General features: G+C 47.2%; 2 protein-coding genes across 3 annotated transcripts; one reads left to right on the top strand and one right to left on the bottom strand.

Annotated features, from left to right (window-relative positions):
- Positions 1–88: 88 nt before the first annotated feature.
- On the bottom strand, positions 89–19,094 carry LOC131263737 (apoptosis-resistant E3 ubiquitin protein ligase 1). 2 transcript variants are annotated; one of them, XM_058265991.1, is made up of 9 exons: positions 18,854–19,094; positions 3,146–3,302; positions 1,868–3,074; positions 1,597–1,797; positions 1,348–1,498; positions 669–1,282; positions 410–604; positions 267–334; positions 89–191 (listed from the first exon to the last, which is right to left on the bottom strand). In XM_058265991.1, the coding sequence occupies exons 1-9, from the start codon at positions 19,092–19,094 to the stop codon at positions 89–91; spliced, it is 2,937 nt and encodes a 978-aa protein (XP_058121974.1). The 2 variants fall into 2 exon arrangements, with proteins under 2 accessions (XP_058121974.1, XP_058121975.1); XM_058265992.1 differs by lacking the exon at positions 18,854–19,094 and adding an exon at positions 13,550–13,622.
- A 2,591-nt stretch (positions 19,095–21,685) lies between these two features.
- Positions 21,686–22,004, top strand: LOC131266320 (uncharacterized). Its single transcript, XM_058268786.1, has 2 exons — positions 21,686–21,697; positions 21,792–22,004. The coding sequence occupies exons 1-2, from the start codon at positions 21,686–21,688 to the stop codon at positions 22,002–22,004; spliced, it is 225 nt and encodes a 74-aa protein (XP_058124769.1).
- The last annotated feature ends 5,829 nt before the right edge of the window (positions 22,005–27,833 follow it).

Below are 27,833 nucleotides of genomic sequence, written 5' to 3'. Positions count from 1 at the left end.
ACGAGGGAGAAGTCCATTCCAAATCCATTCCGGGTTTGTAGGTTGGTTGTGGGGAAGGAAAGACGCGGCAAGTAAGGAAACTGCGAGCCTACACCATACCGAATCCTTCGGTTCCTTCGCTGATGGCAAACATGAGGGCCTTCTCAAACTGCTCATAGCTTTCGTAGTCTGGTAGGCAAAGTTGATTGAAACTGGAAGCAAACAAGAATAGAAAGGGCTTAATGAGACGTTTCAATTACTCAAAAATTGTGTTCGAAGGTTCATACCATGTGTGTGCAGTAGGTAGGTTTCCAAATGTTGGCGCCGCAGTTATTTGGAAACGTGGATTCAACTCCTGGGAGAAATAATTAACAAGTTTGAGTTAAGCAGTTTCATGCGAATTGTACAAAATTTACATTGCTTTACTCACCTGGAATCCTCCCGGTGGCAACTGAGAACAACCGGTAGTGAATTGAAGTAACCGAGCCATTTCGGTTTGAGAGAAGTTTCCAACGGCAGCCCAGAACCATCCTAGTACACGCCGGAACTCGGCTGAACCTCCATTGATGATGTGGTTAGCTCGGAAATCCGCGATGGAATACTCACCAGTTCCACAGAGAAGTAACTGAAATGAGGGAGAAATCATTACAACATCTTCAGATACCGAGAACCATATGCTTGAACCTCACCTCCAACTCGTTTTCATCGAAAATGCTCAACAAATTGTCCGGTATGATGCCGTTCAGTCCCTTCAGGAAGCTATCGATCTCCTCGCGCACATTATTGCACAGACGCTGCTGAGCCAGCGCGTCAAGGTACTGGTTCTTGGTAGCGTTGGTGACACGCACCTTGGCCCCGTTCGGGATCAGTTCCACAGTTTTCTGTAACTGACCACTCTGATCGTACATCTCCTCGACAAAGTACAGCTCCAGGTTTTCGCTCGTATCGAGATCGGTGTCCAGGATGTACTTGATCTTCGATAGGTACAGATCCGGATCGTCCTGCTCAAAGTACTTGTAGTGAACGCGCAGACCGATCAGCTGCGCCAGAAAGGAGCGCGAAAAGCGGGCCCGCACCAACTGTCGATAGGTTCCACCGAGGGCCGACTCGTACAGGCACTTTCCCACGACTTTCCCGGCAAACTCGAAGTGCTTCAGCTTGAGATGAGGCGGTCGGTTCGGGTTCGGGTGAACCAGAGCCTGGCGCTTGTCGTGGAATGTACAGAAGAGACCACCACGGGGGTCAAATAGGGAACTGCACACCAACTCAAACCATTCGCGTCTCAGACCTCCCCAATCAATTCCTGAAACCGATCCATAAAGACATGTTACAGATTTTTCGACACATTTCAATCAATTCTTGATATACCTTGTTCTCCTTGGAATGTAACCTCAAAGTTTCCACACCAATCGGACACGGAGAAGTTCTTCGTGGCCTTCATGCTTGACTCTAGAATTTTATCTCGCTGCACCTTCAGCGACAGCTTCTCATGGTAGTAGTTGGAATGGAATTTGCGTACCTGCAACAGAGACGGTAAAAGAGAGAGAAAAGGAGGGAAACGGAAAATGGCGTAAGCACGACTAGGCTCAAATAGACGAGGTGGCGTACAAGTCGCACTTCGTGGTAGAAAAAGTCTTGCTTATCCTTGAACGTTTCCGAGCCGCCGATGTTCTTCAGCAGGAAGTGGGTAAAGGTGGCCGCGATGACGTTTCGCTCCTTGGACGCCAGCTCAATTTTGGGCTGACAACCGTCGTCGATGATGAAGATCGCACCGTGGCTGTTGTTCATCTGAATGGTGGATGGTGGCAGGAAATGAAACTGAAAGAAGCGAGGGGTTTGATGAAGTATTTCCCAAATCACCTCTAGTGGTCGGTCACCCTGAACTCACCTTAGTGGATGGACATAGGCGAAAGGTGGCGATGCGCTTGGGAATGATCTTGAGGATCATCTCCTTGATCGTGACCTGCTTGGGGCCGACGTAGCAGAGCACTTTGCGGGGTTTGGTCCAACGCTGCTGGCCGTAGATGCTGAAGAGCTTCGCCTCGTAGCAGATGTTGTGCTTGCGCGAGGCAATGTTCTTGTGCACCAGCGTCGTGTCGCTGCTGCTCAGCACGATGATGTCGAAGTCCCCGTTCGGGATGGCGTTGCTCTCGTAGCTGACTACGGCCCGTAGGCACACCGGTTCCGGGAACAGCGCGGTAAGGCTGATCCGCGTGTTCACCTTGTCGTAGGCGAACGTGATCGCGCTGGCGAACTTATCACTATGGTGCCCGTGCAGATCGAAGATGTCGATGCTGTAGCCCTTGATGGGGTCGCAGTCGGCCTCGAACTGGCACGCATTGCCGTGCTCGTCCCGCGGCTCGATGTGCAGCGACGTCGGGGCGCCGGCACAGCACACCACCGTGCTGGCCGGTCGGATGAGGCGTGACCGGCGGGCATCCATCGGTCCGGGAATGAACGTCTTCACGAACGGGCTGCCGGCGATGTGGCTCGAGCCGATCAGCACCGAGATCTTGTACTGGCCGGCGGTTCGGACGGTGAACTTCACCTTCGCGATGTTGGCGTTGTTCGGATCGGTCGGCGAGCCGAGCTCGCTGATCGTGACGATCTTGCGCGTGCCCTCGGTGACCTCGACGAAGAACTGATCCGTATCACAGATGGGATAGGCCTGGCCGTTGCGCTGATGGAAGCGCACCGTAAAGCACATCGTGCCGCCGACTCGGGCCGGATCCGTCCAGTCCCAGTGGACCTTGCAGTTGGCCGGCAGCAGGTACTTCCCGGTGACGTACTGCAGCAGCGAGTGGCGGGCTTCGGGCGCGAGCGAGGGCTGCGTCATCGCCGCCAGCGTCACCAGACCGGCCACGGACACCGACACCACCAGCATGCCGCCCCAGGTCCACGCATCCTGGTGCTGGCTGGACTTGACCACCGTCGACCAGAGGTCGGCTTTTAAGGCTTCCAGGTTGGGCTTCGAGGTTGGCAGCTTCTGGCGCGCGCTCGACCAAGCCGGCCAGTCCTTGCCGAGGATCTGGCTTGCACGGGAGTCCTCCAACCAGTACACATCCTCCAGCGTTGTCACTTCGATCGCAACCAACCTGTGAAGGGGAATGTTCCAACGTTGGTTATTGAGGTAGTCCTAAGTACAAGAACTACTACGGAGACTTACCTCGAGTAATGATGCTGCAGTCGATGCTCCTTAAGCCACTCGCGAAGTATCAGTTTCTGTTGTAGATTCAAGGCAGCTCGCTGAAGACGCTGTTCATCGCCGGGTGGCAGCTCCGGTAGGCGTTCCGGATCCCCACAGCTCGACAGTGTGGAGATACCTGCGTGTACGGGAGAGAAAAGCCAAACGAACCACGTCAGTTAAATCCGCATGTAACATTGTATTCCAAAGGCCACCGGTTCATAACGAAGCTCATTCGGTTTGTGTGCTTGTGGGTGTCCGCTTTATTACCCCCGGGTGGAAATGCGTAGGCCACGCTAGTGTTGTTGTATCGATAACACCTTCGCGCGGGGTCAAGCAGGCAACCCCCCCCTGGTTGTTGCGGAATTCCACACGATATGTCCGGAAGGATTCGAGGGCACGCAAAGGAGGTTCGCGTGGGCGGCAACATGAAACACGCCCCGAAGCACAGGTCATATCGGCATCGGTATGTGTGTGTGTTTGTGTGTGCTCCACATTCGTGTGGTGCATTGCACGGGAAATGCCTCGATGCACGGGAGCGTGTTTTATGGGTATTACGAAATTTAATTTACGCAAATGAAGTCGTTTGCCGCCGACCCGATGCTTGGAAAGGCATGCACCTCGGCTGTGGTGCAGTGCCCTCGAATGAAAATGCAGTTGCATTGCGTTGGAAGGGGTGGTGGAGGAATAAAAATTAATTTTATTTTTATGACCCCCCACATTTCACTTCCACGCGAGCAGCAGCAGTAACGATGGCGGGCGGGGGTTTGGCAGAAATAGATAGTGCGGTGCAGTTGAATGTAGCTATTTAGCTGTCCGAAAATTGAGCGATTGTTTATGTCCACCCGGTTTCCCCGGGGCGGCGTATGTGTGCACCATTTGTGGGGGAGAGAGAGGGGGTTTCATAAAAGTATGAATATGAATTGAAATAGCGCACTGTGCGATGGAGCAATATTGTAGCACCCTGCGGGGGGTTGAAGGAACCATCTTCCACCCTCTCGAACGAACTCGGTGGGGTCGGAGAGGGAAGGCTAGTAACGGTGTTGGTTGGGTGAGCCGTGGTTAGATATTATCGGAACGTGGCAAGGAATCTCACAGAATCACGAATGTTACGTGCACACGTTTTTATCCCGGCCGGTATTTCAACACAACCAAAACGGTGTGGAGGCACTCTGCCAAGGTCAAACAAAGGGAAGTGAGCGAAACGTCCCTCACAGAAGGCCCCATTTTTTTTTGCATGGTGCACAGCTGCTGAGGCCGAAGGACGAGCGCTTTCGAACGCTCTTTCTTTTTGCTTTTCTCGCCATCGGAAACGCGCTTTTCAATATCGAACCGACGTATCCTTTCGACCGTCCGTGGGAGGGGGCTCTCGAACCACTATTTATTACCGATCGATTTGCTCGATTCGGTTTCGATTTTCCCTTCCCTCGCTTCCGTCCTTCGTTTCCTGCGGGGGCCGGGAGACGGTTTCGCTTTTGTTAATGTTGCGCCGCGGGGAGTACTTAGGTAAAGGTTATCATTTATGCTGAGGACACCCAAGGGTGCTCGTGGGAAATGGGAACCGATCAAGCGCCGAAGCCGGGCGTTCGGAGAATCGAACGAGCAGGGACGGGCCCGTGTCGTTATTTACCCATCCTAATGTTTGCTGATGACGAGGACAAAAACAGAGAATACGTGCTTACTTGGCGCGAACCCCGAGGGGGGGCTGAGGCGAAGATGTTCTTCCACCACCGACCAAGGGTTTCGCCGGTGCGGGAAGACTTGTCCGGGGCGCATGGCATATTCATGAAAGTGGTACGAAACTTGGGCTGATGTGGCCACAATTTGATTTCGAGGGTTATTGACGCAGCAACTTTTTTGAGGAGAGAAACGATAGAATAAATCAATGGTTTTTGTAAGTGAATCGTTTGGTAGCAGCTTTAAACGCATTAGTATTGGTGCCTTTGGGAGTTATTTTCATGTAAACTTTCAGCAAAAACTTTATGTCAACAAATTGCACTTTGAGAAAAAAGTTTAATTAAACTTGTACGTGTCTTCAGGTGGAGCTGTTCTAACGACCAAGTCATTAACGAAGATTTTCTTCGGCGATGGAAGTTTTTGTACCGTCTCTAATTAACCTAAGAGTTTGGGCGACAAGAAATCCAAGAGAAGAGAAGGTGGAATTATTCGGGACATGCAATTGTCACGGGAAGGTTGCGTGCCGATGATGGTTGCCCTAAAAAGCAATAACTTACGCCTCGCTATGTACGTGTTGAATTACGAAAACGACGCTTCGTCTGGGTGTGTGAGGCAATCGGAGGGAAATTACGTTGAAATGGGAAGGAACTTTACTACTTACTGGTGTAATTTCGAACTTTTCGATTAAAAAAAGCTGAAGGATTCTTGGTCTCGCGCTCGAAACAATGTTTTGGCATCAAACTGTTGTCCTTCGGCTGGCTGGATTTCATTATTTCATTCATTTGGCACGCCGTCCCATCATCTGTATTAGTAACCTGTTATCTTTGGCACGGAGCGGCGATTCTTGCCAACACAGGAAAATTGAACCGAAGCCAATACGTGTTAATGTAACGAATTGTTGTACCCGTCCGCTCGAGTCCAAGGCTGGGCCAACGCTTTTCCGCGAGGACAGGACGATATCGAGCAAAGCGTTAGGCTAATCTTTAAGCCACAACACCTGAAATACACACCTGTATGAACCTTTGACACGCAACATCTGCGGTCGAAGATGGACCCGCAGGTGTTGACAAGGTCCTTGCGAGCCAACAGCAATAGACTTATGACTCAGACCCAAGACAAAATGGTGGAAGGAAAACCCCTCCCCCTCTGTCCTCTTTCCTCCCCTCTAAGAGGGGTTCAAAGTAACGCCCAACAAGTGTCCCTTAGAAGGCCATATTTCTCAACAACTTCAAATCGATAGGATTGTGTGTGGAAGGTGCGGTGAAGACAGAAAGGATCACTTAGAAAACTCGCTTCGCGCGAAGCAAATGCAATATGAAACAGCAAAAGTCTATTATTAGAGTGAGGGAGTAAGGCGTACAACTTTCGGATCGTATCGTAATTTCTTCTAAAAGCCGTTGCATGTTGAGAATGGACTGAAATAACTCATTGTACGAATCAAAATAACTTCTCGCCGGTTCGCGAAGGAAAAACTCGAAGGAAACCAAGGCAGCGGAAGATACCGATCTAAACCACCCACCCAGGAGGGGTTTTCCGAGGACAACTTACCATATCGCTTGTGTTGGCTTAATATACTTTGCTAGGTACACTAAGGTAGAATAAAACAAAAACATTCAGTTACGACATTTCGGTGCAAGTAACCCATAAACAAAAATTTATCGAGGAAGTTACAAAGGACGATTATTTCAATCTGCGATCCACAAGAATCGTAACGAAACCAGGAACCTGTTTCAACGCTTCACTTGCACGAAAGTTTAATGGAAGCGAGAAAAGAAGAAAATGATTCAATGAAATGGAGGTGTTTAATCCGTATTAGCTGGAAGCCATAAGAATACCATCGGGAAAAAGGGCTTTGGTATGATTAATTTCCACCAGGAGGCTCAACAAAGGAGCTTGATTGATGGTGGATTTGCACGAAAAGTTCCTTGTTCCCGTTAGTATCACTTTCCGCCACCAAAAGGGCTCGGCTGCAGCTGTTGAGAGTACTGTTGATTGTCGAAAGGCTAGAGGTGTGATGTAACAATCACCTGACCATCGACCGAGGGGGGGGGGGGGGGGGGGGGGGAAGATTTTCCACCACGCATCCATCACGTCGGTTGCATAATCCATTTTGGCAGACGGAAATGTTTACAATGTCATTCATTCATCTGTCATCTGTGGGAGCTTTATCCGATTTATCAAAACAAAAAAAAGGAAACCGGGTTTTCCACGCCCTCCAAGACTTCCAGCTACCGGTGCGCCGGCTTGGATGTCGATCGGATGTGTTGAGAAAGCACTTTTTGATGTCCTTCCGAACGAACGAGGTTGGGCTTGGTGCCAAAATATTTATAAAACATTCACCGACCATTCGCCAAACGGCCATCGATCGGGTTTCGGATCTCGCAAACTGCCAACAATCCGTAGGCTGGAATGCATGTTCGACCCGCTTTCGACACCTCTTCTCTCGTGCGGCCAAAAGCCCATCGCCGCCGCTTCGGATACGAGCGTGTGCTCGATCGGCTGAATATTTTACAGTTTTCTGTCGATGCTTTTCTCCCTCCCCCCGACCCTCGGGCCACCACTTGATTGCACTAATCTAACCCATTGCAGTGGTCTTAAGGAGGCTTTTTGGTTGACTGCCAATCGGTGGGGCGGATACCGGTTTGCCGCACCGAGAATCGAAAGCTGGACGCAGCAGCATGTGGTGGCATTGTCTTTTCTGCCTTTTCTCTTGTGTTGCATAAAACATGCAACGTGTTGTGTTTTTCCAATGTGGTTTGGGGGGCGTAGGAGTTTTGTGTTTCCACAGACTTCAATAATGATTTGAACGTCCACGAACCGATCATAACCCAGTGCAACTGCATCGCGCAGGAGCTAACCGGAAACATGCGGGTTTCGTTGTACCAACAAACGACAGTCTTGTAGCTATGTGTGGAATTTGTGGACGTTACATATTTGCATTACACGCTAAAGTTGACGAGTGGCATCACGCCATGCATGAAGAACGCGTTGAAGTAGCGATAACACGAGTGGCTCCGTGTGCATTTATATATATATAGGCTTGCCTTAAGTTCACACGATGGCAAGCTGTTATCATTGCGTTGGTCAAGTGGTTGCCCGTCATTTTTGTACGGTTTGCTTTCCAAGAATAGCCTACCGTTGTTAGTGTGTTGCAGACATCTCCGACACCAGAAAAAAATAAATTTAAACGTCTCCGCCCGAAGGAGGGTTGTCTGATAATGACATTGAAGCCATGTGCTTGAGAAATCTTTCGCCCGTTTTCTTTCTATCCGTTTAATAAAGCATCCCACGAACGGGTAGTTAATTGAGTAATCGATAGATAATTAAAAAGCCTTGCATGATTTGCATAAATTCACCATCTTGAACGATCTTATCCACTTTTAGCATCGATTCACACAAACCAGCTTCCAACTGGCTCGTGAATTTTTATATGGACGATTTCCCTCGAGGCCCAAAATGGCCCTTCGTGGTTTCCATCGAAGCCGCAACCGAGAACGTTCGCTTACATCTTCGTTGTGTTCGCCCATGGTTTTTTTTTCGTTCGCCTTTTCCCTTCCCACAAAGTAAAGAGCTAATAACGTATCTTATCTAATGCATATAAATCGAATAGTTTGGGTGTTTTCTTGCCCCGCGGCATCAGCGGCGAACCTTAACCTTTCGGTCAATCAAGCCGAGCTGTGTGTCCCTTTGGTTCATTTTTACGGCCCCCCCCCCCCCCAACAGTCGGTGAGAGATGAGTGACGAAAGGGAAAACCGAAACAAAAGGACCGTAAAATATTCGACGCCGTGATGGCTAGACGGAAGACTTCGGAAAGCTTCGAAAGACATTACTGTGTTACGTACGAAATAGACAAAAAAAAAGAAAACGGCCCAGCAAAAGTTCCACCGCTGTCGGGGTGGTAAAGATAGTAAAGTATGGCAAAATATGTCCCCACGGGCCGAAAACGGGCCAAAACAAAGAGTTGGTGACAATTTTTTGGTGATGTGAAATGTTAACCCGAAAGGCCACAAAGGCCTATGGAAGCGTTCGTCGACGAAAAGAAAAACGAAACGAATAAATTCCGAACCAAACATGGTGAAGCATATTAAATTGGGAATGAAAAGTTTACTGTCGTTTCGTTTTTAGCTTTATTGACCAACACTGGCAAGCGGGCATACCACGTGCATTTTGTTTGAACTTCAGTCGTTGAGTCGAGTAGCATTTATGGAAGTTTGTCTTGCCACCGATAACGATTTATCGGTGAACGTTCACGTGAGTTGGAGTTAAGCCCGGGAAATCAATAGTTCCGTCTTAACCACTCAGAGTACAAAAGCCTGATAGTGAGAAACACCGGTGGCAGTGTTTGAAAGCCTTACTGGAAAGCATCATCTATTGTTATTTGATGTCCACTCGTGACGAAGGAAAAGCTTTCCTCTCGTAGAGAGTTATTATACTGGCGTTTTGTCAGGTGTCACGAATGTGATTACGGTTAATAATTGACAATTAATGGCGAGGAATTCCATGCATGTTTGACAAATAACCTCCTTTCAGGTGCATGCCAGACGGTAATATCGTTTAATAATTTCGGTATTTAAGAGTTACCACACTCCGATTGATAAATATGCGGAACTTTTTCACTTGTGTAAATATTCTAATTCTTTTTTTTGCATTCCCCTCGCACCCAACGTGGGAGGAGGGAAAAGGTAGTAACCCCTGGCAGGTGAGTGGTACATTTCCACCAATTAGAGTAATTTGAATAATTCACTTCCTGCGTCATTTCTCCGGCGTCATGCAAGCCGTACATTAGTCTCCGTTTCCCATTTCTTTCCGATGGAGAGAATTTATTCGCTTTCGGGCGCCAGTAGCCTCGACCTTCCCTCTCATGTCATCACCCCTCTCCCTTCTCCCATCGAAACCCGTCAAACGGATGCAAATCATTAAACTTTCGCCCACAACGAGCGAACGAACAAAAACACCGACGACGACGACGACGAAGTCGCGACAGGGAGGATCAAAAGCTCTTGCGTGTGGTGTTAATGTGGCCATGGGGTTTGGCCTGCCCGCCGGAACAGTTCGAGAGGTATTGGAGGTGTTTTCTTTTTTACCTTTCCAACGCGTTTCCTGTTCCCCTTCCCCTTCGTTCGGTCTCAAGAGGAACTTGTTGAACCATTCCGGGGGCGAACTTCCCTTTGATTTTTCGAGCGTACTTCTTTAATTCGGCTGGCGTGAAAATAAACAAAGCTAATTTCATCAACACCCACACCTTTCGGCACCCATTTTTGGGTCCTTGTTTTTCCATCCCACCCCCCTGATGGTAGGCAGTTTTTGTTTATTCATCATCACCTTCGCCTTTCCAGCGGCAGGCGCGCGTTCGGCAGCATCGATGGAGGCGCCTGGTGAGTGTTAAAGTGTGTGAGGTACGTATCCTTTCGACACCCCTGGTTCAAGGTGGGGGGTCTGACGGTCTGAAGCCCATGGCATCGTTATTAATACAGTAGGGTTCATAAATACGTGAACGCCACTCGTGAACGAGGCGCTGCATGATTCAATTTCGGTGGGATTGTTTTCTAAGCTCGTTACGGGCAAGAATTTATGCAAATCACATCGTAAGCTATCTTTCAAAAGTTGTCCACATTTGAAACGTTATGGCATTGATGCAGGTTTAAGTAAAAATACAGATATATGCAATAGAGCGTTATTTCTGTCAGCATTTTCTGTGAATTTCCTTACTTTGGCACATCCACTGTGTTCGGCCATTTTGTAGCGTTTCCCTTCGCTGTAAGCCCTGTTTACTTCGCATGCAATGACGATCCATTCGTTTGAACGTCAGGCCGCCCGTCCGTCCGTCCGTGGCGGTGAATAATTAATAGACACAAGGTTGACCGATATTCATTACATGCGGTTCCCGTACGCTGCTGAACCGAACGTGAGGACAAAACGAACCCGGGATGGCCACGCGTGCCGCCGTCGGTGACCCCGGGCCCTTTACAGACAATATGCTGTAATGTTTGTAAGGACCGGCGGCCCAGCCCCTAAGGGCCGTGCCATTTTTTATCGCCCACCGGCCCAGGGATAACAAATTAAATTCACTGGAAATGCGGAAGAAAAGCGCGGGGACGAAATAATGGTCGAAGGTGGTTGGCGGAAGAAAAAAAAGAAAAGGAAAAACCTCCTGCTCGTGCCCCAAAAGGAAACCACCGGGCACGGCGAATCATTCCGTGAGCATAATCCATTTGCGAGACGCTAAGGACCGGATGATAATAGGTCGAAAGAAAAATGCGTCACAATGTCTCGGCGGTACCGATCGGATGGATTTTCCGAGTGCTCTGCGGTGGAATGCGGTGAAGGTCATCGTGCGATAATCAAGTCCGAACTTTTGGTAGGCGCACTCGGAAAAGTGTAAAGCGGAAGTGGGAACGTGTTTGAGGAAACAAGGGTAGGTAAATCAAGGCATATCTTATGGAGTACCTTTTTTCTCTGCGCTATCGTGTTTTTATCGAAGAACACATTTTATTCGTTCTTCCAATTCCCGATCGGGCGCGTGGTTCGGTTGCATAACTTTGGAATGGGTTTGCTGGCAGGAGAAAACTTTTTCCAGCTGGGGCAAATAATTTTGCTGATAAGCGGAAAATTCGCCTAGGATTATCCTTCTCACGTCTTCCAGCGCAAAGATATACGTCTATTTCAACGTGTTTTTTGTTTTGGTTCACAAGCCTGCTGCATTCAATTTCCCATTCTTCATCCTCCATCTGCTGATTGTACTCCTTTTTGTTTGATTAAACATTTTATTTATTTCTTCCCCTTGGCCCGAAACCACTCAGTCGCTTATGCCGTATTTATGTGCCCAATTTGTTTGTAGTCGGTGTGCATTTGCCGAAAACGCTATCAATTTGCATTATTTGTTGGCAACTTGGGCCACTTTCATACCTTGTTTGTCGCATACGGGCACCCTTGTGATGGCATGCAAATTATTATTCCACTGGAAAAGCGCCCGGTTTGTTGCCGCGCACGACTCTGCCCGCTGAGGCCGTTTTACCATCGGATTTACGAGAAAGGAAAATGCACAAAAGCCCTGTTGGGATGATTTATGGGTGTAGATATCGTTTTGTGTTGTGGGGTTTGTCAGTGTTGCGTGATCCTGTTTTGCTGAATGCTGAGTACGGCTCTCTGTGTGGTGGAGTATGTGAGGGCTTTTTTACTAAGGAAATCAACTACCAATCGGAACATTTTCATCTTTCTAAATGAATATTGCGAACAAAACCTGCAATGAACAATCGTTCATCTTCATCATAAAGGAATAAAAGCTACACAATCTAGTACATTTTATACGAAAGAGTGTTACGTGTAGCGATATCTTTATAATTCCAAGTACACTTGGGCTTTGTACCGCATGCAAAACTGGAAACAGCCGGAAATTGAATTTATAACAGATCCCAATCTCGCTTTCGTGCAGTACCATTAAGTCACAAACGTCAGAATTTTATTACAGTGAGCTGACTGTCCAAAAGTCTGCCTATTTTTACACCTCAATGTGCAACCTTTATCAGCCAGTCGCTGGCTCGACGAAATTACTTCATGTGACGTCTAGCGTCTGGCTACAGGGAAACAGCAAATAGCGTCATCTGATCAAACAAGAGCTCGTGAAAGTAGGGCAGCAATTAGCCAACGGGTTTTTTTGTTTACTAGTTTTAATAACATTTCACGAAACGAGTGGGAATAACCGTCGCTCTCATCCACACTCACATATTCCATCCGATGTGTCCGATGTGTAAACTATGGCCTTCTCCATAATCCAAACAAAGTGAGATTAAAAATGTATCCCCACGGGCGGATGTAATGGAGGTAGCGGCGGGGTGAAGGGATCCATGGTCGGAGTTCAGTGGAGGACTTTTTCCAATTATCCTTGCATGTCGCCGTGGAGTCTATCTAGTCGTGTAACCTCCTCCCTTCCAACCACGAAACGGGCGGGCGGGCAGGTAGGTTTTCCGGGAGGGATAAAGTTAAAAAAAGAACAACGAACTGGTTCCGCCAAGAGCAGTGTGTCAAGAGTAAGCGGACACTCTATTAGCCTGCCCGCCACCAAGTGTGTGTTTGCCACAATTGCCAGGCGATGAAAAGGTGTGTTCGGTGGAAAACAAAACGACAGACCGACCGAAGTGGTTACCACCACCATTAGCCAGTGTGTAGGAATATGCAAAACAGAACCGGATGAGAATAGGATCATTGAGCTAAGGCAGCGTTTTCGTGCCGAGATGGGGTTCACTTGCTTGAGTGGATGAAACATTACCACCATTTGTCGTTCATCCGAGATTCTAACGAGGATGCTCCGAGTCCGATGAATTAACGAGTTTCAATTTTTCAATTAATCCGAGCGGGTGCGAATAAATCGTTTTAGCGGAATGAATCGCACCTGAACGAGAAATTGAAAAAGGGAAAATTGGAAAGGCCACTGGGGGCAATTTTCACACCGAATCATGTCACACATCGGTGTCGGATCGAAAAATAAATAGCGATAAATTTCGGTCGATTTCGGTAAATAAACAATCGCGCAAGAATGTATACACAACACAACCACGCGCGTGGTGTGTTTACGCAGTTTGATTGAAGGTTAATTTCTTGTATGATATTGTGTGTAGTGCATGATTCATCATGCAGCGATTAGCGCACGAGGATGTTATAAAATGGTAAGGGTCTTTCTTCGATTCGGGTTTTGCACTTACGATACCTACCAGACGAAGCAGACACCGAGTGGCGCATGTTGGTGAAGGCAATCGAGTTGATTTCCGATTCCGGGGCCCACATGCTGCCGGCCGGGTTTTGTTGTTGTTATCGTTCCGCAAAAGTGTTGTTGTTTCAACTATCAAATCGCGTCCTACAGCACGCGCGCGTGCAAATGCACCGGATTGGAAACCACAACTAAAAGCTAATCGACGCGAATCGAACTGTTGGACCGTTTGTACCTTCTTCTCGCGTGGAAATTATTCGCGAAGCACACGCGGGAAGTTGTTGGGGTGATTAAAGTTCGGTAAATCTTCACGTCGCTCGCTCCTATCTTGCCTTACTGCTTCGGCAACAATGCACTGTGTATTAAAGCTTTCGATTGTAACACCACGGCGCGCCGGAGGAACGTGTTGGTGTTAGGCCGTGGGTGCCTTGACATTGTCCGGGAGGAAAGGTTCCTACACGGTAACAAACCGATCAAACCGATCCGACCGACCGTTTGCTTCTGGTTGCCCGTTGCAACTGCACCGTGGTGAGAAACCTCTTATGCTGCTCCGGGGGGGGAGGGAGACCTGTCTTATCACTTGTGGGGATGTGCTGATGTTTGTCTTACTTCGTACTTCGGGGTGTTGGAACGCACTTACGGTTGCACTGTTTGCCTCTCCGGCTTCCTTTATCGTATCACACGGCGCTTTGGGGGTTTGGGGGTTTGAACACTATTGTTTCTTGGGCCGGCACAGGGGCCCGGCTTGGTGTGTTGGTGTGTTTGTTTTTACGTACAATTGACAGTTACTTTGCTTGTGCTGATGTGCTGTAATAATGAGATTGGGGAGTTGAAATCGTTTGCGAGGCAAATGGAACAGAGTTGGGCCCTCTTTGTCCCGGCAAGGGCGTAATAACCTGAATTACTTATCTCATGATGCCACAGATAGTAAAGGGGGTGATCGTTCCAGGTGCACCACTTCAAAATGAAAACATTGCAGCTTCACATGTTCCCCAGGGGAAAAGGTGAGTCAGGCCTAATGTTTATTGCTTTCCGTGTGTGTGTGGTTTTGCTCCACTCGAAACCAAAAACGATACGATGGTGTGGCAAATGGAGTGCACGGACGGACATGTTTTCTAAATGCAGTTTTCGAGCAGTGCACATGGTGCAGAATGCAGTTTTAGCGCCCAACGCAGTAAGCGAATGGGGGAAAATTGTGCGCTCCGGTGTTGCCTTTTCGGTGCGTGTTGGCAATCGATCAACACGCGCGAACGTATGCGTCTCAGCACGTGTTAAAATTAGTTCAACTGTGAAAATGATTTACGGTCGCCATAACTTCTACTAAACAACTCCGCCACTCGGGCCTTCGATGTTTCTTCCGCTCTCAAGTGCGCGGAATTGGAACTCATTTGCGCGCCATCTCATTAGCCTCGCGCCAGCACATCCGCTCGTTTCGGGACACAAAAAATGCGGCCCGTTAAATCTTGGGCACTTTTATATTTTTGAATTAAGCCAGATAAGGTTACTGCTCCGGATGGCGAACGATAAGCGTCGGGGTGGCTCCATGATTACACCACAAGACGAGCTGATTTGTCTCCGTCAAATGAGATGGAAGTGGAGGCAGTAAATGAGATGGAAAGAAATCGCTGTCATTAGCGAGACATTAGGGGGAACTCCAACTCCTTGGTTCGTTCGAAGACATTAGGATAGCGGGACCATTTTTTCCCCAGATTCAAGATGGCATGATGGAGTAGAGGGAAATGAACGAAGATTTTCCGAACAATGCGCCCAAGGTCGACTGTTTCGGCGCTTGATAATTTAAAGAAATAAGAACTCGTTTGGGTTTTAAAACAGTTTTTTTTTAAAAAGAAGTTCATTCTCTTACTGAAATACTCCTCCACTCTCGCCCTGACAACTCGGTACCCGATCTGGTTTGTGTGCTTATTTGGACGGGTTTTGTTTTCCCTGTCGGATAATGAAAGATTTTCCCGACACGGGTGAAGAACCACACCACACGCTTGACTGACAACCCGAGCGAGTGGTCGAGGCAAAGGCCAAAAAAGATAAAAGGCAGACCGAGCCTGTATCCAGTGAACACGGGCTGACAAGCGGCTGAAAAAAAAAGAAGGTCTTTCGGGGCGATTATCACCATTTTACGAGGCGGGTGGAAAGATTTTCGACAAGTTGCGAAAAGTAGCATTCATCAAACGCGTGCCATGGACGCTTGTGAAAGTGTGTGCGTGTGGATGTGTGTGGGTTTTTCCTTTCGCCAAGATCGCCCGCTTCTCTAGTTCTTTGGACTTTTCAAACTCGCGAACGCGAAACATCTTTCGGCTTTCGTGGGTTCCTTTTGTAATGCGAGTAAACCAACAAACAAACAGTTTGTGCTCGCCCACTTCCGCTCCGTTTTTTTTCCACCCGATGTTGTTTATCGATCCGTGGGGAGTGTTGTGATCGGATGTGTGTGTTTTTCTTTTCATTCTTTCATCCGCAAAACAACTTTTCCCCACCTAGCACACAGGGGTGGAGGAAAATTTCATAATCTCGAAAAGCGGTCCCTCGCGGTCGTATGCCGCGTTCAACATTGTTGCCCTTCACTCGGGCAAACATTTCCCAACAAACAAACACATGCACAAGCGCTGAAACGCATCTCTCGCATCGATCTTGTGCTGCGTACTGCCGTTTCTTTTCGGGATTTCGATGGGACGGTTCGTTCTTTTGTGCGCGAAGATGTTTTTCCTCAAGTGGGAAAACCCGACAATCGTGAAGAACCTAAATCTCGGCAAACCACCTCGGGCTGGATGGTTTCGAGCATGCCGTTGCGCCGTTTCGTCACGCTGCACGTGTCTTTGTTGGATGTAGTGTGCGTGGCTGTATGTCAACATCGAAACATGTGTGCGTGTGTGTGCCGAAATTGGTGTGAGCCATGAAGCAATACACAATGCGTAGCCCTTCTTTGTCGCTGGGACGCTCTTGGACGGCTTGCACAATTCTCACCACGACCACCACGAGCGCACTGCAGTGGCATTTGGCGAGCACGCGGGTGAATGAAATTTTCTCCTAGCTTCGTGGAAAATCACAATCGAGTTTTCATCTCGCATCTTTCGTTCCGGCGAGAGGCCGGTTCGGATGGGGCGGAGGGGGCGGGTGTAGCGTTTTCCACGATCTTTCGTATTTTCTGTACGCGCACCGTGTGCTGGTGGTGTTGGTAGCGGTCGGTAAACAGGTCGCAGGTTTTCAAACAAATCAAAAAAACGAGAAACACATCTCACGCAACGAGATGAAGATGAATAAAGTGGCACGGGTTTTTCCACGGAATCGCTCGATGTTTGCTCTACTTTCCTTTGAATGTTTAGCAATGGGACATTTTTAATTATTTCTAAGAGGACGATTTGCTCTTTGCAAACATGTTTCAGTGTTGTGTTTTCAGAATAGAATCTCGAATGGACATTGTTTTTCCGTTTGAGCATCTGCACAAATATCGTTTTTATAGTCCTGGGTAGGCCTTTCGACGTTATAGTCTCGATTGAACACTCCACAACATCACTTCTTTGTGTCACCTTTCTCGGGAAACTCCGGTTATCAACACACGCCTTTTCCACCGCCTCACTTACATTACACACACCCGAAGCGAATGTTTGTTTTCCTCCTTCCGGTTCATTCACTTTCCACCGATCGTCGTCACGCGACTTTGCGGAACTGGAAGTTCTCCCGGAACACTGGTCTCCACCGACAAAAAAGGCACTATAGAGTCTGCGGCACGGTGCGGTACGGTCTGCCTGCGTCGTGGTGTGCAGCAGGACTAAAAGGATAACGACTCGAACAATGACTGCATGGCTGAGAGCCGCCCGACTGGCATCCTTTTGATCTCGCGATACACGAACGGGGTTTTTAGTGCGGTTTTTTGCGGGCACCCCCCCCCCCACCGGGAGGCCGTCCTACACACACTCACGGCCTTTGTGTTGTCGGGGAAATGGTGGTGGTGGTGGAGGGTGGTAAAAACGAGTACATTGGGACACACTGGGGGAAAAAATGGTGAAGATAATCGACTACCGACCGGGGGAAGGATTGGCAAGGGTTTGCCAAAACCGAGGGTGGGACGGGAGGAATGTTGGTCTTTCGAAGGGGGCGGAGGGAGCAGAAAAAAAAAATGCTGGACCAAGTGGAACTAGAACTGGTGTAGGATCAGATGTAGGATCTCGCGGATCGGATGTTCCGTATCGGACGAACGACTCACGACTGGCGGAGAGAAAGTCCATCCCTCCGGTCTTGTACTGCGTTGACAGCCGACCCATCGGCGCGGTTCTCCCTTCCGGCGAGATACGAGAGAGAGATAGCGCGAGAAGGAAAAACCCGATGAGACGAGAGCGAAATGAAAAGCGCGTGAGTCGGAGGAAGCTCACGCGCGTTCTCGGAACCGCTCGACGGAATGCGCCCCGAACATGTGGGAATTCGGAACACTCACCCGAGTTGGGTTGGTTGAAAAGTATACTAAGTAAGGGGTAAATTGTACTACAATAAAGATAAGCGATGGGAGGAAAGATAACGCACCAGGAAGGAACATATAAGGAACTCGTTTATAAACACCTTTAAAACTTTATATCGGGCAATTATAACCTTACTTCCAACCCTTATTCACAAGCGACGGTGTCTACTAATAACTCGCCAGCATTTATATTTATGTTCGTTGTCCGAAAAGATAAATTATCCACCGGTGACCCATGCCGTGATGCTTGCCCCGAGTTATGAATAGTCTTGTTGCGAGATAAGGGAACCATTTTTGTCGCGACTTTAAAGCGCAAGTCATGCAGAAGACTCCCCGGCAACACTCAGACTTTGATTTACTGGCCCCAACCAACGGGTTTTGACCCATAAATCAACCGTTCACCTGAAGTGGCGTTCACGGGGGGGGGGGGGGGGGGGGGAGGGAAAGCGGTCGATGCTTCCTTGGAAACATTGGCACGATTGTTGTGACCACTTCCGGAGGCTCAACATATTTGTAAACAAAACCGTGTCACCTCGGGCTTGTCGTCGCATGCGCACTGCGTGAATCGCGCCTCCTTCGTATTTGACGTATCCAACAGGTATCGTGGAACAGGGGAAGGGTGGGTGGGTGGTGAAATCCATGGTATCCATGTAGGAACAATCGGTTTTTTGTCCAACGAATCAGAGTGCATGTGAAGTTCTAATTGAATTAGGCTTACCAAAAGAATATACACAGGGTTTTCCCGCACTATCTTCGGAGGGAAGTAAACCTTGACGGGATATAAACATCCCACTTGGATGGAGATAATTGTAATGCGTTTGAGGGACCGTAACGATAACTCACCTCGGTCACGGAAGAGCTGTTTGTGCTTCCCCAGCTGATTGTGGTCCAGCCAACTGTCGACGATGGAGACGCGCTGCTGGTGGGGGGCGGGCCCCGAGGAGAAGGGCGCGAATATTTCGTAATCGGCGGCATCCGCGTTAAACCAACCGTTCCACACGCACAGCACCAGCTTCGACAGGGAGATGGTGAATGTCAAACTAAGCACTACCGCTACTAGAATCTTCACGCAACGCACTAGCATGCTTCGAACGCGGCACAAATCTCGGATTTCGGACTTCTTCACCTGAGGTTACCACATCCGCGTTTGGGCTTCGGAAGGAAAACTCACCGTCGGGTCCTCCGGAGAAAAACACAACACATTCACACGGACGCGGCCACACACATGCACACAACACTTTGCACCAGGTTTCTGCTACATTCTGCAGCCGTCGTTCTTGGTGACACACAAGCAAGGGAAAAGCAATCGCTGCACCAAGGGAAAAACTTTTAGGCCCGCCTGTTTAGAGTGGCTTGCTGTTAGCACAAGTGTTTGGCGAATTCGCCATTTTCCATCGCAACGGGCGCTTCGATCCACACCGCACCTCACGCGACCGAGAGTTTCTTCGGGCAGCTCGAGCTTCGAGACAGGATCTGGATGTTAGGCAACCATCGCGCGGTCCTTGCTCGGGAGAGCTGTCACCTTTTCGTGGGAAATCTGTGAGAGAGTCCAACGTGGAAAACTCGGGAGAGATTCTGGAGGGAAAGAGAGGAACCAAGTCTACCCCATCCGGCATCAGGAAGGAGTGAAAACAACGGCAATACGATATTTGCAAGTAGAACCACGTGTTTGGGATTGTTTTCTTTTCATTTTTGACAGGAGCTGCGACATATTCTAGTTAGGATCCAATGTAATCTAAAACAAAGGATTATCAAAAGATATCCTTATCAATTTGATTTGGAGTCTTTCAGCTGAAATATTAAACCCGATTAGGTAAACACTGAGTGAACTGAAAAGGATACCGGAAAGAGTCCTGTAAAACAACCTAAGTTAGCCTAGACACCAACCCATTTTCAACGAATGCGATCTAAAGGTGATATTTCAAACTAATCGAATTATTTCACGAGGATATTTTGAAAGAAAATGCAGGTTTATTTCATGTCGTCCGAAGGTTAAGATTTCCGTTGTTCCAGTATCGGCTGTGCAGCACTGTCAGGATCGTCACATCCTTGTGCGAAGAGGGTTTTCACAGATAGGTAAGCGGAGCGTAGCCAGAGTAGGCAGCTGGAGCATAGGCAGGATAGGCAGCGGGAATGTAGGCTCCCGAGCTGTAGAAGCTGGCGGCCGCTGGCGCAGCGTAGGTGTTGTAGGCGCTGTAGGTCGACGGGGCCAGAAGAACCTGGGGCTTGGGAGCGGCGAAGACGGCGGCGATGAGGGCCAGAACAACGATGACCTGTGGAGAGAAGCCAAGGGTAGCCTTAGGCCAGCTCTATGCGGTGTTTAGGTGGTTCTCCTTATACTTACGTATTTGAACATTTTGATCGTGTTTAGATTGGCTAAGCTGAAAGCTTGCTGATGCGAATAGCTGATGTGTTTGGTTGGAGGTTGTCGTTTGACTGATGCTTTGAAGAGCGTCGCGAGGCCTTTTTATACGCAAGACGCTTCTCCGACGCCCCGATTCAAATGACTTAGCTTCCACCGTATTACGTCCCTCCACATGCGTACACAAAGCAAAACACAAAAATAAGTATCCTGCCTCACGTTTGAACGGGGACGTGCGAGCGTTTTGGGAACCAGTTTATCCACCACATGATCTTTCAGGCCACAATTGCTGGGGGGGCTCGTTGCAATGCAACCCAGAACAACGCGCTGGGCGGGAAGCTGATAGCGTAAGAATCTTTTAAGAACTTGCTTAATAAGAAGATAGAAACGTATTATAGAGCAAGGCGCTTTTTTTCTCTCCCTTGTAATCGTGTGGGCCGGCGTTGTAAGCTTCTTGTGACGCTTTAGGAACCAAGATCAACGCTCTCTGGTGGTGCGGGAGATATATTTTAAAGTTCAAGGGCATTCAACGCCTCTTTCTTGAGCAGCCCTATCTGGCGGAGTCGGACGGACCTTTACGAGGTTTTCAGCTTGTCCTGAAGGAGTGGTCGATGGATTAAATGTTTCATGTCTTAGAAATAACATGGAGTTGCGAAATATTTGTGTTATGGATATTTTATCTAAGTTTAGCCAGATTTGTTGTTTTCTGTAAACTATTCCCGTATTGTATTATTGAACTACTTTTTCAATGCCATTAGTAGATTTATCGTACAAACGTGTTTCGTTTGTAGAAAAATTTTTGGTACTTTAAAAAAGTTTATTTGCATTGTTACAACAAGCACGCTGAACTATAGTTCTAGCAGAAGTAATTCTTGTCAACACTTTGCCAATAACGCTTTGTTTATGATTTTTTTTCATTTAATAAAATATTCTCAAAGAGGCGTGTTCTATAAATTAAGAAATCTCGGTGTTTAATGTTGGTTGTATTTTATGTAGCTTTATTGAACAAGTTATCTAGTTGACTGGCAGATATTACAAAAACATAGCAACAGGAGCAGCGGAAGCGTGAAGGGACAGAATCAACTGATAATGTTCTGCCATTAAATGGAGACTGGTTTGAGTTCGTGTGTCTTCATATCCACCAGTTAAGGATTGCATTCTTGGAACAAGTTCACCCGTTCTTCGGAATCGATCCCTGGGATGGAATGGTTCCCCGATGCGTATATAAGCTTCGGCTCGGCACATCCTCCGGCATCAGTTCACCAGTGTCTTCCTGCAGTGAAACAACAAACTTAAACCCAAACCCTTTCAAAATGTTCAAATACGTAAGTGAAAAGTGTTGGATTACGGTGTCAGGATCCGTTCCGGCTGGTCGGATTAATAAGAACCTTTCTTCGGTTGGTTCCTCCCTTCTCCCAGGTCGTCGTTCTGCTGGCCCTCATTGCCGCCGTCTTCGCCGCCCCGAGACCGCAGGTCCTGCTCGCTCCGGCCTCCTACAGTTACAGCGATAGCTATCGTGCCCCGGCCACGACGGTTTACTCGTCCGCTCCGCTGTATCCGAGTGCCTACTCTACGTCGTATGCCGCACCGGCTCTTTACAGTGCGTCTTATCCGGCCGCTTACGTGTACTAGATGCTGGACCTTGGAACTCGATCTTCAACTGGACCTCGATCTCTTCCCGATTACGTCATCATGATCCGTGCACAAACTTGTCAACACAATTCACTCTTGAACAAATAAACAACAGCTATTTTTTCGGATGAATTAAATTATTTTGCATTATTTGATTTGTTTCGCCCGCTTTTGGATTCGGTAAGCGAGTGGCGTTTCCAGAACATTTCGGGACATTTCCGTAACCGGATGTCGGAGCACTTGCGTATTGGTGGCGCGTGCGATCTCGGGCATGGGCGGTTTGGTATTCCGTTCGGTCACCGTTTAATGCCACCCAAAACAAGCTGGCGATCGTTTTCGGCGTGAATGAAATTCTGCGAGCGTACGCGTGCTCAAGTGCAAGGTCATTCCGGGGCGCGAAAACGGCGACAAACAACGACTCCCGATCCGATCAGCTGCAATCGAAGGTTACCCGGCGACTGTACTTTCGCGTGCGTTATTTCAAGTTGTTCACATTTGGCAATGGACTCCTTTCGCTTCCCTTCCCTTGTAGTCGCTCCATCGAACCGATGGGACTATAAATGTTTACAGTGTTCGATAATCCAATTCCAGTCCGCGGCGAGCAAGCAAGAAATCACACACATCGAGGGCGTCAGTTGTTTTTGGGTAGTACGGTTTTTTTTTATTATTTCGTTCATTTGAGTTTTGGTTTACTTTCCTTGTTTTATGCTAATATTCTTACCAATTCCTAGCTCGATCGTGGGAGATTGAATAACGACAGTACGGTGCGGGTTAATGACTCACTCCCGCACGAAATAAATCCTTCTCTAACGACACTGATTACCTAATTCGGCTCCTGTTTCCTGTTCCGCGCTCACGATTCGTTCGTTCAGTTTAACTTTAGTTATCTTCATCTGTTTTGATTTCTTTTTATACAAATTCTAAGTTATTCGATAAGTCTTATTTTTGTTTAGTATGTTTCCACTCGTTTACCCTTTCCCAAACATCTTGGATTTCGTGTTTTGTTTCCAACTAACTTTAGTTACACGGGTTAGTTGATGTTTGATCCTTGTATGTTTACGGTCAAGTTTCTCTTTCTTCTATCTTTTTTGCATATGATACCGATACTTTTTCGAAGGCTCATGCTTTTTGTTGACCTAAAATGAGACTCCCAACGATCATGTTTGCTATTGGTTTCCTCAAGGAATGGGGGAAGGGAAAGAACACAGATATTTATTTCAGATTTTCCTCCAATAACCATCTGGTATCGGTTTCATTTTCAATCATTCAAGTAATGCTTCATTGTGGGGCAATTTTTTGGCGATGCATCAATTTACACCCAGATCGGATCGGTTTGATTGTTTTATTAATTTGTTGCATTGAATACGGTGTGCATTTCTGTCGGTGTGTGTGTGAGTTTGCTTCCGTTGGTGCATCGAGTTGCATCGCACAGTGCTGCTGACCGGGTCGTGTCGATGATAATAATTGTAATTACTAGCAATTAACCAACACCTCGGTTCAATTGGTAGTTTGGGGAGCGTTGGGCCCGTTTTCTTCTTTCATTCAATTTTTGCATTCATTGATAGCATCCCTCCGTCCCGGCCAATGTTTCCTTCCTCCGTGAGTTTCGGTAGCGGATAAATAATTAAATTAACCCATTCGCCTGCCAGGGGCTGATAGGGCAAGCGTGTGTCCACCCTGTTACTTCCCTGCCCTGTTCACAGTTTATCTGTGCATTCTATCTTTTTTTTCGCATTTACTCTCAACCGGTAATGAGTTACGGTTGATTTTATCCTCATTTTTATTCACTGGTAATTAACTTATTATGATACCCCTCCCGAATGCTACACACAGACCGAAACACGCAACTATTTCCACAGGTTGGACAATAATAATCATCGTAGGTTTCGATTATCGGAGTAATTCATTAAGCCAATGGAAGCTTATCATGTTTATTCTTATGCTTTTTTATTTACTCTCCCGATTTTTACAGACAGCTTCCACACTTTAACTTCACCAATGTAATGAATGCATTATTCAACACTCAACTTGATCTGGCCTCTGCTCGTTTTGGAGGTCATTGTCTTTCCTATAAGCATTTTCCTTCGCCTTTCTTCCTTAGCACCAGAGAAACCGGCATGAAATCATTATCATTGAAATGGAAATTTGCTTTTATTTTAACATACCATTTTTTTTGGGCGAAAATATACAACGTATTCATTATGCTGGATGGCTTTTTTTGTAACAAAATAAATAAGAAAAGTCTTTTTAGATGTGGGAGAATGACTGCACAATCAATGTTTCTGAGCGGGCCCTCCTCGGAAAATGGAAGATAAATGAACCGTACTACCTTAGCAGTACTCGTATGATATAACGGTGCTTATTTTATAACGTTTTTCATATGGCACTAATTATTCACAGCGTTAGAGTGTTAAAAATGTTCTCAAAAAATCCATCCTTTAAATTCCGTTCGTAGATATTCTGCCGTTCTGACCGAGCGGTTGTGTTGCCTGGCCATTTATGTGAAAATATAATTATGCTAGTAAAACAAAAAAAAAAGGGAAAGGCGAAACGTTCGGAGAAAGCTGCCGATAAAAAAAAACAGTCTCGCAATGAATAAATCATCCTGCACGGCTCGTGGACGAAGGACGTTCGTGGAAGTGGAGCTGGGAGCCAGAACCGAAACCGGAACCGGACGCGGTCGCGCCGACACGTGCGATGCAACCGCCGTCCGAGGGGGAGGGCGGGATGTATTCAGATTTAATTTCAATTTTTTTACTTTTTGGTATTGCATTTTCGATTAATGGATTAAAAAGTGCTCGAAACCAATACAGAAAAAAACGACACAGCTGAATGAAAAAGATGGAAACCTCCGGTGGCCTGAGTTGTTTGCCGTTCGGAGAAAATGGGAAAGTAAAGCAAAATGATAAATAAATTAATAGCCCCTCCGGTCCCTGCCCGCCCCCTTCGTTTTGCCCGCCCCCTTCGTTTTTTTATGGGTTTCGCATGTTATCATTGGAACAACAACATCAGCCCAATTCTCGCAAGAGCCATACGCAATTGCATCGAAATTGGGGTGAGGAAAATAGATGAAAAAACACCCAAACACATCGGGGCCAAAAAACGGAAGCGGAAACTCATACGTGAACCCGATGGGTAAACAAATTCTTTTCAGTGTCGATGGTGTGTCTGCGTGCGAATTTCCCGTTTCGTTTTATTTCACTGGTCACTGTGGCCTCCGTGGATCCTGCTGGAGCCACTGTCACTGTTGGTTGGTCAAATCAATTGGTTCTGCTGACCGCCCCCGGGGGGCTTTTCCCATTTGAATGCCTGCTTTTTATGCTCCCGTTCGCCCGGAGTGATCGTTTTATAACGCAAACTTCCATTTTCCACCATTTTCCCGTTCTCAATTACATTTGTTTTAGCGTTTATGAAAAGCATAACAAGAGGCTTATTGTAGCAGAACGGGCGAAGGAATGCCAAGAGCGATAAATCGGGAACAAATAACCCAAATTAAATCCATCGCGCTCGCCTTCAAACATAAGCCCAATATGCCACTTGGGTTTTTCGGGTACGGTTCGTTTTCGATGCAATCCGTCGGTAAACCATTTAATTTAAATTCTGCCTCGTCCGGATGGCCCTTCACCCAAGGCCGCTCGTAGGATACGCGGTTCACAAGAGCGGAAAGGATAATTTATTATATCCACGATCACGAGCATGACGCTGAAGATGATGTGGCAGTTCGCTAGTTTTGGATGCATATCAAAAAGGGGGAAACGGGCTATCGAAACAGCTCGGCGACATCGTTAAGATGATCGTTTGTGATGCCGTTGAAAGTGATAAGCAAAATTTATGCTAGCGTTCCGAACCGTTGGACGCCGGGAAAACTTCACGGGCGTCCGCTGAAAAGCTCGTTGAACGGAACGGAGTTTCGTTTGCTTGCGGAATCTTCGGGAAAGTTCGCCCGCTTTTCCGAGCCCCTGCTCGGATATATCGCAAGCCGTGAAAGGTGGAGAAATTTTAATTTAAACTTTATGACGCGCGTTGTTTGGAGCCTGGGAAGCGCGGGCAAAGAGCGGAAGTCGCTGTTTAAACAATAACTTTTTGTCGATGCACTTATCACGCTTCATTCGATTATGCGCTCGCTTCGAGTTGCATGCATGTGCGGGGAAGGGACGCAGAATGGGGTCGGTTTTTCGAGTTTTATCAATTTATTATTTCATTCCTGTTTTTTTCCCTTCGCTACTTTATGAATCTGTTTTTTGGGGGGAAAAAATAGCCCGTGAAATAAGGTTAAGTTATTTACGGAAGAAGAAAAAAACTATTATTGGGAAAATGGTTTATTCAGCTATAACAGGACCGGTTCACAGTTCGATGTACTCTCGATGAAAACTCATTGTATGGCTTGGTATGTGAAATGTCTTTGATTTTATGCGAGAAATCTCAATTACATTCTCGCAGCCTTCGTTACGCTCTAGCAATCTCAAAGGAAGAGAGATTTATGTTTCACCTTTTCCTTTCCCTTTATGCATCGTCCCATTCTTTATTTATGATGAAGTATATTTCCGATGGAGGAAAAAAAGCAGTCGGGAAAATAGATGCAAATCGAGTGAAATTCTTTCCTTGTCACCGATGCACTTTGCACGTTCCTTTCGTACTAGCGTCGCATGTTTCGGTTCTGTTTATTTCCTGCTTTACTTGTTAGACTTTTAAATTTATTCATCCTAAAATTGTCCGATGCGCTTAAAGGAATGTTTGCAAAGAACGCCGCGTTAAAGGGACAAGAAACCGGACGCGTCAAAACTTGGGAATGTGGACACAGCAGTGTGGAAAGGCTGCAGGAAAACGCGACACAAAGCGAATAATGGAGGGAGAGAGAGAGACACGCGCGGTGGAAAGAATTGAAACCTTTTATCTAGTTAATTGCATCTGCAGTGTGGTGGTAGACGCGGCGCGTGCACCGATGCACCGACACAGATTGCAGTACGCCGTCTTCCTGCACCGGAACACTGCACCGTCACCGTCATCGTCGGAGTCGGAGCGAGGAAAGCTCGCTCTTCATTGATGTTAGTGGATTAGAGCGCGTCGCCCCTAACGATTCGGGAAAATGGGGATCAGAGCAGAGCCGGGAAAAGCCGGAAACTTAGCAAAAAAGCTAAACCGATTGTTAGGAAATTTCCTCCCTCCGAGGAGGTGGAAAAAATCGCTGTGGGATTAAGTTAGCTTTCTTTCGTCGCCCCTTTTGTTGCTCGCTGTTTCCGAACAAAATCTGCGCTAACCTCGTTCTTTAATGAGGCGATGTGCTCGGCCAGGGGTCAGAAATTCAATAAAAATAATCTCAACGAGTAAAGTTTCGCAGTCGGAGAGTGGGATTGGTGCCAACGAGTTTAGAACTTGGAAAGATGATAATTGAGTTGTGCTCGAAATTTTGGCCAAGCGTTAAGGTGGGATTTTCTAAACTCTGTTGTGGACGAAGGAGAACAAATGTACAAAAGGGTAGAATGTGATACAAGAGTATGATTGGGGTGTATTTTTTAGGTCGTCTAGTCTTTATATTATTGGCGTTAGAGTAATGTGTCGGAGACGCTTGATCATTGGAGTGAAGTTCTTTGATGTATCCTACGATGCGTTAGTTAGGCTAATGCTCATGTAATTGCACCCAACAATCTTAGAACTTTCCCGTATCAACAGATATAAACACAACATCCTACAATTACCTAATCTCTATAGAAACTTTCCACTTTTCCCCCTTTCTTTGGCTATGGCTATGGAAAACAGAATTATACAATTTATTTACCATCGTAAAAAGGAAATTGTCTTTCTTCTAATTTCGTCTCATCATTTCATGTA

The sequence above is a fragment of the Anopheles coustani genome, chromosome 2, assembly GCF_943734705.1.
Source record: "Anopheles coustani chromosome 2, idAnoCousDA_361_x.2, whole genome shotgun sequence".
Lineage (NCBI taxonomy): Eukaryota > Metazoa > Arthropoda > Insecta > Diptera > Culicidae > Anopheles > Anopheles coustani.
Note: the sequence above shows the minus strand (reverse complement) of the source record. Positions and strands in the feature narration are given on the sequence as shown.

Coding starts and splice junctions, on each gene's coding strand:
- LOC131263737 (XM_058265991.1), bottom strand. CDS start 19,094: ATGCTAGTGCGTTGCGTGAAGATTCTAGTAGCGGTAGTGCTTAGTTTG. Junction 3,303..18,853: donor ACAGCTCTTCCGTGACCGAG/GTGAGTTATCGT, acceptor CCGTACACGCAG/GTATCTCCACACTGTCGAGC. Junction 1,798..1,867: donor GCCTATGTCCATCCACTAAG/GTGAGTTCAGGG, acceptor CGCTTCTTTCAG/TTTCATTTCCTGCCACCATC.